At 39.3% G+C, this 16,444-nt stretch overlaps 1 protein-coding gene across 1 annotated transcript in view; it reads left to right on the top strand.

Moving 5' to 3' along the window:
• DSCAM (DS cell adhesion molecule) overlaps positions 1-16,444 on the top strand; it is a 607,252-nt gene that overhangs the window by 542,803 nt on the left and 48,005 nt on the right. The window contains exons 26-28 of the mRNA XM_074969783.1: positions 621-911; positions 5,187-5,363; positions 16,094-16,124. Coding sequence (XP_074825884.1) covers positions 621-911; positions 5,187-5,363; positions 16,094-16,124 — 499 coding nt within the window. The remainder of the gene's footprint in view (positions 1-620; positions 912-5,186; positions 5,364-16,093; positions 16,125-16,444) is intronic.

Genomic DNA, 16,444 nt, shown 5'->3' on the forward strand with positions numbered 1-16,444 from the left:
TAGATTCAGAAACTTCAAAACAAAAAAATTTGGACATTTTTGAACAAAACAGTGTTTCATTTCAAAATGTCAACATTTTGATGCCTTTGCTTTGAGATATCCCATCACAAAAACAGAAAATTGTGTTAAAATTAACATTTTCCCACAAAATATTTTGATTTTGACAAAATCCCCTATACCCCAAAATGTGCGGCTGAAAAATTTTGATCAGTTCTACTTCAAAGGGAGAATATAGCCCTAAAGGGCAATTCACTAATGTTAACTTTTTCCCCCAAGTTTACCTGCCTTTCTATGACACTTAGTTTTCTATATATTTGTTTTTTGTTTGGGCAGCAGTGAATAACATTCTGAAATGTTGGTTGTAGATTTTCAAACTGACTTGTGCAAAAGTGCAGACTGATTTGTGCAAGTCTGGTCCACACAGAAATGCATACACACTGTTTCTGGGTTTAAAAATCTGGGTCTCTGGAAAAAAAAACATTTTAAAATGGGGAGAAAAATTTGCTGTCTAGTGGACACTTTGAGAATGATTTATGACAAAGGCAGGACCCTCCTATCAATTATTCCTTATTTATTTTTATTTATTTTAAGTATTTCACTTAAAATATACTTTCTCTTAGAGCCACAGTTTTCCAAAGAACAAGAACTCTTTGCCAGTATTAACACCACTCGAGTGCGATTGAACCTTATTGGCTGGAATGATGGCGGTTGTCCAATCACCTCCTTTACTCTGGAGTACCGGCCATTTCGGACCACAGTATGGACAACAGCTCAGCGGACATCACTTTCTAAGTCCTACATACTGTATGACCTCCAGGAAGCAACTTGGTATGAACTGCAAATGAGAGTGTGCAACAGTGCAGGCTGTGCAGAGAAACAGGCCAAATTTGCCACACTCAACTATGATGGCAGTAAGTGTATCCATTTTATGTATTTGGTTTAGATCAGTGGTTCTCAACCCGCTGCCGCCCAGCCCCACAAGCTCCAGGGGTCCAGTGTCGGGGTGGGGCAGCCGCCCGGCCCCACAAGCTCTGCGGGTCTGGGGTCGAGGTGGGGCAGCTGCCTGGCCCTGCAAGCTCTGGGTGTCTGGGATCGGGCAGCCAGCTGGCCCCACGCAGTCAGAGTCTGGGCTGCCGTTGCCCTGTCACCCAGCCCCTGTGGCCAGGTAACAGACTGTGGGCCGCATATATGTTCCACAGTGATAAATAAGTTGAGAACCACTGGTTTAGATACAGTTTTTGTGTAATATCTAATGTTTCTCTTCCATCCAGCAGTCATTCTGATCTTTTTTTTATGACTGGTTCCTGCAACCATCACCAGAAAGAATGTGATTGGCTGCAGTGTCATTCCCCAGAGTTTCTTTGTGACAAAACTCCAACCCCACTAAATAACCTAACACTGAGCAACTCGGAGTGCTGGACTAATAGCTAAAACTAGTCTTTTTTGAGTGCAGTAAGTTATTTTGGTGCAAGAGTTTTTCTTACTGTGTTATACAATCAGTGCTGTCTATAACTCAAGTACCATCAGCTGGCTTCTTAGTGTTTTACTTAGGCCCTTCTGTCTCCTCCTTCTCGATCCTTTCACACACAGTTTTTCTGCCTTTTCCTGTCATTTAAAAAAGCCAAGCACAATAATTACTGCATGGCTGGATCTGCTGTTTTAAGCTGCACATTAAGTTGGGATGTTGTGAAAGGCGCAGACCAGAATGTATAATAAAAGAACTAGAGCATTTAGCCACTACATTCATCTGAAAACCTCTTTTCAAAAGGCAGCTCACATGCTTTTTGGTCGGTAGATGGTAAATAATTTAATTTCACATAACGTTACCTAAGTGCCATTTAACTTTATGTGCGGCGATATAGAATCTGCAATAAGAAGACAATAAAACTGTAAAAGTATTTATATTTCATTGGGAGCAGTGCTTCTGGTCAGCTGGAAAATCTCACAAAGAGCAGCAGACATTTCTGACACTGATTATCCTGTTTGATAACAATGCTTTGGTAGTGAAGATCTACAGCCAAAGTGGCTACAGTCAGCCTTAGAGAAAGAGAGTATGATCTAGAAAAATGAGCACATGATTGGGAATCAGAAGAGTTTGTAGAGCTGGGTGGGAAACAGAATTTTATTTACATGAAAGGATTTTTTTCATCCCAAATTGAGACAAAAACCATGAAATTCTGAAATTTGTTGTAGAAACACCAAAACATTCCTGCAGCAGGGAGTTTCAGTGTTGCCAAAATGAAATGTGCTCCCTAGCTGCTCTCTGGTGGGCTGCCAAGATATGGGGGAGCTATAGAGCTGGAGACAATTTTTCTATGGAAACTCAAAATATTCTGGCAAAATTTAAATATTCCTGAGGAACATTTTGATTTTGCAGAAGATGAATTTTCCATTAGAAAATCATTCAGACGTAAAAGTTCCAACCAGTTCTACTCATGAGTGCTAATCCTGACCTTTTTGTCTCATTGTGTGACCTCGGGCAAGTCATTTAACCGATCTTTGTTTCAGTTTCCCTACCGGTAGAAAGGAAATAATAATACTTCTGAATTTATGTACTGTAAGTTGTTTTAAGAGCTATTGTACTGGGGTTTTAAGATGTAAAGTGCTATACATGAGTGCTTGTTAGCAATTGTAGAATTTGGGTAAATCCTTCAGAAATTTAGCAGAAAGTTCTGAATTGCAGATCCTTTCAGTTGTTTGGTTTGCATTTAGTTTGGAACTGCTAATAGGTGTTAGGTTAGATGCCCTAAAACGTAAAGCTCTGTACAGCCAGTTAGTCTGAAAGGCTAGAGCCTTGATACTAGAGCTCTGTGAAATTCTTTGATTTCAGTTCCCACACATTTCAGCTAACCTTCCCCAGTGGTTTCAGTTTGCAGAATTTTGTGTCCCCTCTATTTTTGCTTGAGTTTCAGTTACATTCAAACCAAAATACTTAGGTTTGGATTCTTAGCTGTAAGTATCCACTGGGCATAGCTGTGGCATGGGGAATACAAAGAAGCCAGTTTTGGATCCCTAATTCTGAGGCTGGTTCAATTCTAATCCTGGAATAAATTAGAACAGTTCAGTAGCAGCTCTAAACTACACTAGTTGACTAGGCCCACAAAAGCTAGTTGACTAGGCCCACAAAAGCTGGAGTGCAGAAAGACACTCTGGAGTACCAGGTCCAGAGTGTATCCTGGGATATGTGGTCTGGCTGGGGAGGCTGGCCCATAGGGGTAAATGGGATCATGAGGCACCCGAACTACAACTCCTGTGAGGCACCACAGTAGCTCGGGCAGATGCATGTTGAACTGATCCAAAACAAAACATTTGCAAATGGAAATATTTATAACTTTTTGTTCTTTGAAAAGTTTTGATATTTTAACTTTTAATGGCAATTCGGGATGAAAAAAAAAAGGTTGAAATATCAGAAATTGCCATGGGATGGAAATTTTGTTTCTTGCTCAGCTCTAATTACACACGCTAAACATCATACAGTGATTGTGTGAAGCATATATAATTCTATTAAACTTGTAGTACATATTGTATTAAACTAACAGTGCTCATCTATAGTGTACCAGGTTTGCACTTTATTTAGAATAGCTATAGAACATTTAATGTATTTACCTAAAAACTGAGGTTTTAATTTAAAGTTAGGGCATTATTTTAATATCACTTAAGTCAAAATATTGCATCTCAAAAGACATGTTTTTAGATACTACTGAGCCTAACTCTCTTCTCAGCCAAAGGGTTTGTGTAACCGTAACTGAAGGCAAATTTTAGTCATTAGTATTCAGGAGAATTTGGGATGATTACATTGCAGAGATTAGTTTGCCCTCCATTAGTTTGCAGTTCTTTCCATATCTTTATCTGATCATTCTCTCTGTCGTTCCCTTAGCTAACCATTTCTGTTTGTTCTGTTTAAATGTGTTTTCGTGCTTTACTCTATAAAGCTGTTATTATTCTTGGTTTCCTATTAAAACAACATTATTTTTGGTATAATATGAACACTCATATGTAGCTCAGTAAAGGGGAAAAAAACCATACACAATGTGTATGAAAAATGCTACTGTATGAAAATAAATGTGCTGAAGTATCTGAGATAACCTTGGATGTTGACACAGCCTGTGCTTACAGGGTATCGCTGTACTTATTATGTACAAAATAAGTAGCTATTCTGCAAAAAGGGTGTAGATCTTTACATTTGACCTGTAATTATTGGCACTTACATTGCATCACATCATAATACTTGTATGATTTTGAATGCTATATAATGAGAGCGAGCCCACAATACAGCAGTTAAAATGTAAAAGAGAATGTATCTGTTTTTTAATCCTAACCGCCTATCCATTCAGCAAGCAGATAGCCAGTTTTATGCTTCAGTAGCTGGTTAAAATTAAATAGTTTCCATCTGCAGTCATCAGAGTTCACAATACTTACATATTTCCACTCATGTTCCACACAAATCTACATTTTATAGCCCCACTTGTGGGTGCACATGGCAGGTTAATAGTAATCAGGAAGTGAATGAGAACCCTCTCAGGATTAAACAGCTTTCTTTAGAAAGGGCTGCATGCTGCTCATATCCCTGAAAAGGAAAACAAAGAGTTAAGTATTACATGCCATACGTCAGGGAATGGTGCTGAAAATGCAAATGCATCCCAAAATGAAAAGAGCAAGTTGCCTGACTCTTAGAATGGCTTTGCTTTATAAACTACTTCCTCTACTCCACTTTTAAAATCTCATGGTTTCCTCATATCCTTGTTGTCCTATTTTTCTCATGAGCTAACCCTCTGAAAGTCTTTATCAGCTCCAGAATTAGCAGCAGGTAGGTTCTCTGAATTCAAGATCAATGCAGTGCTGCCCACTTAGACACCTGATGCAAGAATGTTTCTGTTTAAAGGGCCCATTTGATATACATAGCAGTGAATGTACATTCCTTTTTAAAGGAATATCTGATAAATGATGTAAATCTGTTACACAAATACTAATTTCCCATAGTAAAGAATGAAACAAATAGGTTAGACTTTAGATCTGAAATTTCTCTGTAATGGTTAAATATGTCATGTGTAAAGGTAATACCGTGTTGGACATGACAAAAGCCTCTAAATGGCTTGTATGCCCTTGGAAGATAGAGTACAGTTTCTATGAAAACTCAACCTTTTCTCTTCATTAATAGGCATCTAATGTCATGAAACTGTTTCCAGGTACAATCCCTCCACTCATTAAATCAGTTGTCCAAAGTGAGGAAGGTCTGGCAACCAACGAAGGGCTAAAGATGCTGGTGACTATTTCCTGTATCTTGGTGGGGGTCTTGCTGCTTTTTGTGCTTCTGCTGATTGTGCGAAGGAGGAGGAGGGAGCAGAGACTGAAGAGACTCAGAGGTAAGAGAGGACATCTGGCATTTATTCCCACATGCTCATAGTCACCTAGCATTAATGTATAAATGGGACTGTAAAGAGAAAAGCTTGTGAGACTTTGTGTGGTGTACCAAAGATATTTTTCTACATAAAGTGTCATTTTCCTGTGATATTAAGTTAGTATCTATAGTAATACAGGTGACTTGTTTTTTAAAAAAATCTTTTTTTTTTTTTACAGAAATGAACATTGTAAAGAAATAAATTTTTGAAAAATCAGTCTCTCATCTCCATAAGCAAAGTGATGATTTTATCTGGGGGGAAAATCATGTGTTCCATTTGTTTATTTTTTTTAAAGGATTTCCGCATCCCCTAGTTACAGTTTCTTTGAAAGATCATATTGGTTGTTCTTTGGGGGAGAGAGAAATCCACTTTTCAAGAAAACATGAACCACTCATCTAGGATAATTCTGATGCAGTAGCCAGATATCAATGAGCTAGAAAAACACACCCATAAATTCTCTGACTTGCTCATATATGTTTTGCAAAAGATGTGATTGCATATTGCTTATTGGGATGGACATTAATTATATTGTAGAATGTACTGTAGTATAGCAGGAGAAGTATCATAATAGCATACTTCATTGTTCACTTCAAATGGAAAAAGTTTTATACTGTCTATTTAACTCTGCTCTCCTATTATGTCTCGTTTTCTTTGTTGTTGAGCTGTCCCTTTCTCTAATCACTACCCTATTCATACATCAGTGTCTGCACTTGACATAGGTATTAAAGCTATGAATTAATGCAATTTCATTGCTTCTTCTGATGAATGCACTGATCACTCCATCACCACTAATTGCAGTGGGGGCAGAATACCATCTCTGCACCCTGCCCTGAGTGCCTCATGACTTGGCTGTGTTTGTGAAGCGTGGAGAATAGTACATGACATCAAGGCTTACTGAAATTATTTTTCTAAAAGCTTTTCACAGCCTGCGCTACATAATAACAAAAATATTTGTAATCCTTAAAATGAGTTTATTTCCAAGTACTGCATGAAAGAAAATTAGTCAGAGATATTTCACAAAACATGTGATCTTGATGATTAAAACTAGGGCCAGCCCTAGGTTTTGCAGCATAACATGTGGAAAATCCTGTTCATCTTCCTCCCAATATTAGTATCCACCCTCCTCTTCTTCAGGTTGCTTCCTGCCTTCCTGTACTGTGTGTGCTGATGCAGGGCCCTTAGAACTGTGCAGATGTGTAGGTCACAGAGGAGGAATGATCTTGTATATAAAGCATAGCACAGGGCGTCAGGTGACCTGGATTCAGTTTTCTGCTCTTCAGTAGGTTTCCTACGTGACATTAGTCATGTCACACTTCGCCTCTCTGTGCCTCAGTTTTCCTCATCATAAAAACGGTGACACTGATACTTACCTACTTCTCAGAGATATTGTGAGACTCAGTCCTTTAATGATTGTAGGACAGTGCTTTGAGATCATTGAGTGAAAAGCATTATCACTATGCATGCCCAGAGTAATTTTACTCTGATCATTAATTTGAGTTTTCATAGATTCATAGATTATAAAACCAGAAGGCACCACTGTGATCATCTACTTTGACCTGCTGTATAACACAATCCACAGACCTTCCCTGCATTCATAGATTCATAGATATTTAGGTCCTGTTAGAGCATAACTAGAGCTTATATGTTAGAAAGACGTCTAACCTTGATTTTAAAATTGCCAGTGATGGAGAATCTACTACAGCCCTTGGTAAATTGTTCCAATAGTAAATTATCCTCATGAAAAAAGTGCACCTTGTTCTTCGTCTGAATTTGTCTAGCTTCAACTGGCAGCCATTGGCTCTCATGGCATCTTTGTCTGCTACATTGAAGAGCCCTCTGTTATCAAGTTTCTATTCCCCATGAAGGTAGACTCTGATCAACTCGCCCCTTAACCTTCTCTTTCATAAACTAGCTAGATAGAGCTCCTTGAGTCTTTTGATATAAGGCATGTTTTCCATACACACAGAATGCTGCAAAACAATCCTCAGCATCCTACCAACCTATTCTAATGAAAACCTGCTTTGGAACATTACATGGGGACTTTTTACATGTCCACGAGTGGGTGTAAATATTTCATTATCAAGACATTCAAGACCCCATTCTGTTAAACTGTACAGAGTGTGAAACTAACCCTAAAGTTCTTCTAATTTATTAAATTAATCCAACTCAGAGAAAAATTATTTGTGTCTCTTCTCTGAACACTTTCCAGTTTTACAACATTCTTTTTCAATAGTGGACATCAGAACAGGACACAGTATTCCAGTAGTAGTCACACCAGTGCCGAACACAGAAGAAATATAACCTCTCCATTCTTACTAAATATGCCTCTGTTCATACATCCAAAGATTGCATCAGCCCTGTTTGGCCACAGCATCATACTGGGAGCTCATGTTATGCTAATTATCCAACACGACCCCCAAATCTTTTTCAGAGTCACTGCTTCCCTGACTAGAGTCCCCCATCCCGTCAATATAGCCTGCAGTCTTTGTTCCTAGATGTCTGATCTTACATTTCATTGCATTGAAAAACATATTGTTTTGCTTGCCTCCAGCATACCAACTGATCCAGATCACTCTGTATCAGTGACCTGTCCTTTTCATTATTTACCACTCCCTCAATCTTTGTGTCTTCTGCAGACTTGATCAGGAAAGATTTTATGTTTTCTTCCATGTCACTGATAAAAATTATTAGATAGTATAGGGCCAAGAGCTGGCCCCTGCAGGACCCCACTAGAAACACCCCAGTTTTGACATTTCTGAATCTAAACTTTTCATTCCTGAATAGAAGTTGATATTTTGACTTTTCATCCCATTTCAGGATCAAAACAAATGTCAAAATATTTCTTACAGTTAAATTTTGAATTCTATCAGCAAGGCAGTTTTAAAACGATTTAATGTGTGCTATATTGTTTTTTTGTCTCATTCTAGTTTCTTATTCAAAATGTTGTGTGGTACCAAGTCAAATGCCATATAGAAGTCTAAGTATATTACATCAACACTATTACAATTATCAGCCCAACTTGTAATCTTATCAGTGAAAGATATCAAGTTAGTTTGACAGCCTCTGTTTTCCATAAACCCATGTTGATTGCCATTAATTATATTATCCTTCTTTAATTCTTTATTAATCAGGTCCAGTATCAGCCATTTCACTATTTTGCCCAGGCCTATAATTACTTGGTTTGTCACTCTTTTTAAATTTTGGCAGAGCATTAGCTTTTATCTGTCCTCTGAAGCTTCCCTAGTGTTCCAAGATTTTTAAAAAACATTAATGGTCCAGAGAGCTCATTGGCCAGCTCTCTTAAAACTCTTGGGTCCAAGTTGTCTGGAACAGCTAATTTAAAAATATCTAACTTTAGTAGATGCTGTTTAACATCTTCCTGAGTTCCTGTCACAATGGAAAGTATCTGATCATATGATATGAAGACGTCATCTGGCTTTTATCCAGTTACAGGACAGAAATATTTATTGAATCATTATGATCCTAAAGCTATCACTGACTCACTTTTCACTGACATTATTTACATTTAATATAATTCTGAAATTGTTTTCTCTGCATAAAGGCTTTTACAAATATTTTTTAGCAAGTGTGAACATTATTGCGTGGTGTCAAGTTTCCTTCCCCACTCTGAACTCTAGGGTACAGATGTGGGGACCTGCATGAAAGACCCCCTAAGCTTATTCTTACCAGCTTAGGTTAAACGCTGCCACCACCAAAGTGTTACACAAAGAACAGGGGAAGTGCCCACTTGGAAACGTCTTCCCCCCCAAAAAATATCCCCCCAAGCACTACACCCCCTTTCCTGGGGAAGGCTTGATAAAAATCCTCACCAATTTCCATAGGTGAACACAGACCCAAACCCTTGGCTCTTAAGAACAATGAAAAGCAATCAGGTTCTTAAAAGAAGAATTTTAATTAAAGAAAAAGTAAAAGAATCACCTCTGTAAAATCAGGATGGTAAATACCTTACAGGGTAATCAGATTCAAAACATAGAGAATCCCTCTAGGCAAAACCTTAAGTTACAAAAAGACACAAAAACAGGAATATACATTCCATTCAGCACAACTTATTTTATCAGCCATTTAAACAAAACAGAATCTAATGCGTATCTATCTAGATTGCTTACTGACTTTTTACAGGAGTTCTGACCTGCATTCCTGCTCTGGTCCCGGCAAAAGCATCACACACACAGACAGGACCCTTTGTTTCTCCCCCCCCCCCAGCTTTGAAAGTATCTTGTCTCCTCATTGGTCGTTTTGGTCAGGTGCCAGTGAGGTTATCTTAGCTTCTTAACCCTTTACAGGTAAAAGGGTTTTTCCTCTAGCCAGGAGGGATTTTAAGGTGTTTACCCTTCCCTTATATTTATGACACATGGTGTGTGTATCTTCATGAAGATACACAACTGAAGGAGAAGTGGGAATGCGGATTCCAAGGCCAGAAGGGACCACTGTGATCATTTAGTGTTTGACCTCCTGTATAACACAGGACATAGAAAATCCCCCAAATGATTCCTAGAGCACATCTTTTAGAAAAACATCCAGTCCGGATTTAAAAATTGCCAGGGATGGAGAATCCACCACAAACCTTGGTAAATTGTTGTAACGTTTAATTCCCTTCACTGTCAAAAATTTCCAATCTAGCGTCCAGTTTCAGTCACTGGATAATGATGTACCTTTCTCTCATAGATTGAAGAACCCATTTATAATATGAGTTCTCCATGTAGATATTTATGGACGATAATCAAGCTACCCCTTAACCTTCTCTTTGTTCGGCTACATGTATTGAGCTGTTTGAGTCTAACACTATAAGGCATGTTTTCGAATCTTTTCACCATTCTTGTGTATCTTCTCTGAACTCTCTCCAATTTATCAACCTCCTCCTTGAATTGTGGACACCAGAACTGTTCACGTTATTCCAGCAGCAGTAGCACCAGGGCCAAATGCAAAGGTAAAATAACCCCTCTTCTCCTACTTGAGATTCCCCTCTTTGTGCATCGCAGGATCTCATTAGCTCTTTTGGCCACAGTGCCACAATGGGAGTTCATGCTCACCTGATTATCCACCATGACCCCCACATCTTTTTCATAGATTGATGTCACTTGCAGTGCATTTTTCATAAGAGCGTCCTTTCCATGATCTATATTTGGGGTTATGGTTATGATCTAGAATGGGGTTATGGCTTCAGTTCTGCCCAGGCAAATTAAGCAACCTACCCAGTATTCTCTACCTTCTAAAGCATTTTAATGATTGTTTTAAAATGTAGAGACAGCTAAAAAATTGTCTTCCTCCAATGTCGCATGTTGTATAATTTATTTATTTATTCAAGAACTCTCCATACAGAGACACTACTTGGTTTTCAACCAGTTATTTACCCAATTTTTCAGCCATATTAGTTGAGGCACAAGGAGGTCAAGTGATGCCTGAGGTCATATAGTGATTCAGTAACTCTCGATATATAGTAGAACCAAGGAACCTGCTGACTTTCTCTCTTTTTCTGCTATTAACCTCGCCCCCACTGTTACTGAAACAGTATCTCCTTTGCTTTGAATTTCAGTTCATTTTAATCCAAGCAGGGGATACCAGCACAGAATGATACCTGATAAGTGGCAACGCCCAATTTAAAACTACAGATGATTTCCCCAGAGTCAACCCTAATGGGTTAAGAAATATAACTGATGAGATCCCAGTGAGCAAAAGTGAGGGCAGAAGCTGGATTTCCCATTTTTCACATCCTGATGTAGTCATGCACCAGAAGCCTTTCTAGCATGTACAGTTAGCATATCAATGAGTCTGAATTTCTGCTTCTGTTAATGTTTTGAACATATTGTTGTCTTATTGCAATTGGCATAGGTGTTTTTTTACCAAATGTGTAAAGTATTCACAGACTTTATGAGTCACCCTTCATGTACTTTCGGTACATTAGTTTTCATTCAGTAAGTCACTGCCATGCACATGTAAGCTCTATGCAGAGTTTGGAAAAGGCACATATACCATTGTGTATTATGTTGCGGCTACTGTCTGAGGCAAAAAGAAAAGGAGTACTTGTGGCACCTTAGAGACTAACCAATTTATTTGAGCATGAGCTTTCGTGAGCTACAGCTCACTTCATCGGATATGCATCCGATGAAGTGAGCTGTAGCTCTCGAAAGCTCATGCTCAAATAAATTGGTTAGTCTCTAAGGTGCCACAAGTACTCCTTTTCTTTTTGAGAATACAGACTAACACGGCTGTTACTCTGAAACCTGTCTGAGGCAATGGACCAACTTGGGCAGTTGCTGTGCTAAATATTGGTGCTGCAGTTAGACTGCAGCGTTTTCTCATTCAACATTTTATGCACCATTGCATAGTGCTGCAGGTTTCCTTCTGGCAGTCTGGGTGAAACTGTGAGGAGATGTTCCCTTACACAAATGTTCTAAGGCCAGCTAAATACGTATATAAATACCCTACCACAGATAAATGGTGATGAGAACATAAACTCACTCCATTTTTTTTTCAGATACAGCAAGGAGCACAATATAGCTGAGCAGCAGCTGAGAATATCTGGAAAGAGGTTGCTTGAAACCAAGGGAAAAGGACACACGAGTGAGCATATTGATACTGCATTGCATTTATTCCAGACAAGTGGCACTGGGTAATTCACAGTGTATTTGCTTTCTAGAGCCAACTGGACAAGCTGCAATGAAAAAAAGGAGCGAACATTTAACGAAAAAACTTTTCCTTGGTTTCAACCAGCATTCTAGCTATCTGTAGTCTCACTGTAGGAACCATGAGTTGCTGATTTAAAGCTTCCTGCAGGGTAGAGGAGAGTTTTATGTATCACAGCAACAGTGTTAAGTCTGAGTTGTGGATAATATTTGGCTCTGGTCTCTACATCATCCCAGATATTGCTGTAACTTGTCAGCAACAAGAAACACAAATGAGATCCGCAAGAAATCAGAACTTACTTTGCATCAATGGCTGCATTTTCTAGGCAATATAGGCTTCATTTTCCCTTGTCTTTTGTACATAAAGACCTTGCCAAGTCCTTAAAAGTCAATGGTAAAACCATCATTGTCTTCAGCTGGAAGCAGAAGCAGGGCCTTAGTTTGGTTTATAATTTTAAAAATATTGTTCTTGTTATCATGTAGCCCTATTTGTATAAATTGTCAATCAGCTGTTAACAGCAAAACCCGTTGATGTAAAAGAGAGAGAGATGTTCAGTGGCAGTGATTCAAGTGGAGAATTTCAAGTGAAAAAAACCCCATCTCCTCTCTGTCCCCCGCTATCTGCTCTTGCATTGCAAAGGGAAAGAGAAGGTTAAAACTGAAAGAATGGAATGAGCAGAAGGGGAGAACAAACATTCAGGTACTTCAGTCAGAGTGAGGTATAAAACCCAATGTAGATAGATAAGGTGGCTGATGTCAAGATGTAGGGTATTGCAAATCCCTGTAGGATTTTAAAAGCAAAGAGAGCCCAGTTTGCATTATAGCCAAAGTTGAATAAAAATCCATTAAGAGTGAGGCATTAAGCTGGTGGTGATATGCTCCTGCCTCCTGAAACATGTGAATGGTTTGCCCATTGTAGCCTACATCTTTGGAAGTTTAGAGATGTGACATTTAATAGGACCATGTATGAGGAACTTGCAATACATGCAGTAGACCCCGGAGGTGATTAAGGAATGTAAAAGATTTCAGCAGAGGCAGGGAGAAGAGAAAGACAAATTCTGCCAATATCCTGGACATAATGATAGATTTGCAAACAAGGAGACAAGGGAGGAAAAGGTAAATTAAGGATTCCACATGACCAATTTTTGATAGAACATCTCCTTAAAAGCTTGAAACTTGAGATTTGTTTTCTTATCACATTTCTTTCCCTCTGTTGCACCTGCACACTGCTTTGTTGTTCTGGGATTGCTTGTGATCTCTGGACTCATGAATTTTTAACTTACTTCATGTTTTGGATGCGAGGGGATGCACATCAGTCTTTGTTTTATTAAAAATGCCACAAAAATAATTATATTCATTTTACAAACAAATAGAAGAGGCAACATTAAAAGGCAGACTTTGGGTCGACCAGCCTTCCAAGGGTTCCCTTTAATCTGTTTTCTGCGTTGATAATGATACCCAGAAAGGGCTTTATTTTAATAATAGTTACGATAGTGCCTATGAGAAGGTCTACATAGCATTGTAATCTTGTGTCTGTGTGACCTGTGCCTGCAGACTCAGTGTTTCCAAGGCTGCACTTGAGCATTCACATTGCATTTGAAACCTGGGCTTCACAACCATGCTAGTGGATCCATACTTCCGATCTGAGTCAGAACTTCAGCTTCTGTGGGCATATACCATCATATCCCAGAGTTCCTAGTGCTTTTGCCAGCTGTAGCCACTCTCAGGCTTGGTTCATAGTGGGATGTGGGAGAACTTGTCTGTCTGTCCAGCAGGAGTTGGCTGGAAGTGTTTTGAGTGTTTTTTGCCCATCAACACATCCAGCTGAGCCATTGTGTATCTGCACACCCCCAAGAGCCAGAGCCATCGGCATGGATCCTAACCCAGTGGAAGAACTTCTCCACCACACGCTGTCCATCCTATTTCAGGAATCAGGCAGAGCATCTGCAAGATGCCAGTGGACATTTCAATGGCAGTTTTTGGCCTGCCGAAGGCATCTCTCAGAGAGGGACACTAACATGCCAGTCACAACCCAGCTGATGATGTTCATGCCTTAGCTGCAGACTCCTCATATATAGATTGGTGCTTCTGGAGCAGGGCCATAAGCACAGACTGGTGAGATCACCTCATCATGCGGACCTGGGATGACCTGCAGTGGCTCCAGAACTTTTGCATGAAGAAGCAGATGTTTCTGGAGGCTGGTGATCAGTTTACCCCAACCATCAGGTGCCAGGACACCCGTGTAAAGGAGGTCATATATGAGTCCAGATGCAGGTTGCTATAGCCATCTGGAAGCTGGCTACTCCAAACTGCTACAGGTCCCTGGCTAACCAGTCTGGAGTTGGCAAATCAGCTGTGGGGGTTGTCATGGCACAGGTTTCTGAAGCTATCAGGACTGTGATGTACTCAGAGGCTCTTGGCATTACAATTGTTCCTGAAATAACTGCAGGCTTTGCACAGGGGCCATTCATGGGACTCGTGCCTATAATTTTCCCTCCTCAAGGAGCATATCAGTACATAAACAGCAAAGGGTATTTCTCCATTGTTATGCAGTTCCAAGCAGGGATCAGCGCTCAGTTGTAGGAGACATTTACAAACAAATAACATAAAGTCAGTCTCTGCCCCAGACAGTTTACAATCTAAAATTTAGATAAACTGTAGCAAATTAATAAACAAATAAAAGGGGTAAGAGGAAGGGAAGGGAGGGAGGTTACAGAAGCAAACTGAATTTGGATCTCTAGGAGGAAAAATAACATAATCTTAGAAATTGGAAAGTGGAAAACATGTAAGTAAATATTCATAATAAATAAAATAAAAATCTTCCTCTTTCTGGGATGTATATTAACTAGGGATCTAGCTAATTTCAAAGAGCCACCATGGACTTCTGTGAGAGGAAGGTGGGACAGTTTCTGAATACTGGATGTCAGATTGGATTGGGACTCCTGGGAGGAGCAAGACCCAACCCACCCCATTTTACTATCTGCCTGAACAGCCCTCCTCCATTGGCCTGGTATCCCATGAGAACTGCTTTGTCCTTTCTGCCAGTTCCCAACTGCTGTCTGGAGAATGTAGTCCCTCCAAGAGGTCAGGCTGAGGATATAGCAGAACCATTATGACAAAAGAAACTTCAAGGTGGTAGAGTCTCAGTGTGAGACTTAGTTTTTAGGGGATTACAGTGGAAAGTTTTAAAAAAAGAATTAAAAACTAGTGGCTTGAAACACAAAAACATGCACCTACATGGACCTTTACTCCTGGTTGGAGCCCTATTGAAGTCAGTGGGACTCTGTAAGGGAATAAGGGTCCACCCATTGGGATAATTTTGAATGACTGACTCTTATGGGAATAAGCTGCTGCCTACTGATTTGTATGTAGGGCTCTCTCTGAACACAAAGGGGTAGTTCTGCATAATAGCTAATGGAATGGTGGGGATACCTGATTGTGACCAAACAAGATCACCCTTTTGTGATCTTCCTTGGCCAGTTCTCCAGGCAATCAGATTTGGTTTGGTGGTGCCCAGGTAGGAGATTGCTCATTCATGTCATGACCTACCCGAAACTTTGTGAACTACTTTAACTCATCTTGATTTCTTTTAAGCCAATTGTGTTGAAGGAAGGACAGTGCTAATGCTTTTATTAGGGCTGTTCTAGTTTTTATACTGTCTCTCTCTCTTCTACTGAATTTCTTTAGCTTTTTCAAGTTAAATTCTATTCTGCTCTAAATTTAGTTTTCTTCAAAGTCAAGATGAACAGTTTGCAATAAAGCCTTTAATATGTTTCTGAGCATTTTCACTGCCACTGGAGAATTATACGTGCTCTGTGTGTCAGAAAGATATATGATAGTCAAATACAGTTTTAACAAAAATAAGGAGTTTTATAGGCTATTATGTCTTGACGGCTGATCTGAGGAAAGAGAATAATCTTTAATAAATGGCTCGTCTGAATCTTCCACTCCTTAATAATCCATCTACCAAAAAACTTCCATTGCGGCACAAAAATTAAAGTGTTAACTAGCTACTTATCAGGTACTAATATTTGCCCTGTTTTCTTCTAGATGCAAAGAGTTTGGCTGAAATGCTTATGAGGTAAGAATAATGTTTAGTAATTCCAAATTTAATGATGTTTCTGGTTCAAGGGATTATATTCAAAATCATTCCTGGGAACAACTTAATTATTAAACTTTCCATTCCTGAATTCTTTGTATCTATGTGCCAAACGCACAATTTTAGTTTTCTTAGGAATGGGGGCAATGATTTCAAATGGTCCAGGAACGAGCAGAGTTCCACAGAAATCTGGTCAGTCACAAGGTGCTGATTCACCTCCTTGTTTCCACCTATAACATCATGTTAAAAGAGGCTGAAGATGCACTGAACGCTTTCCTAATATTGGATGTGCATTTAAGCAG

The sequence above is a fragment of the Natator depressus genome, chromosome 1 (assembly GCF_965152275.1).
Source record: "Natator depressus isolate rNatDep1 chromosome 1, rNatDep2.hap1, whole genome shotgun sequence".
Taxonomy (NCBI): domain Eukaryota; kingdom Metazoa; phylum Chordata; order Testudines; family Cheloniidae; genus Natator; species Natator depressus.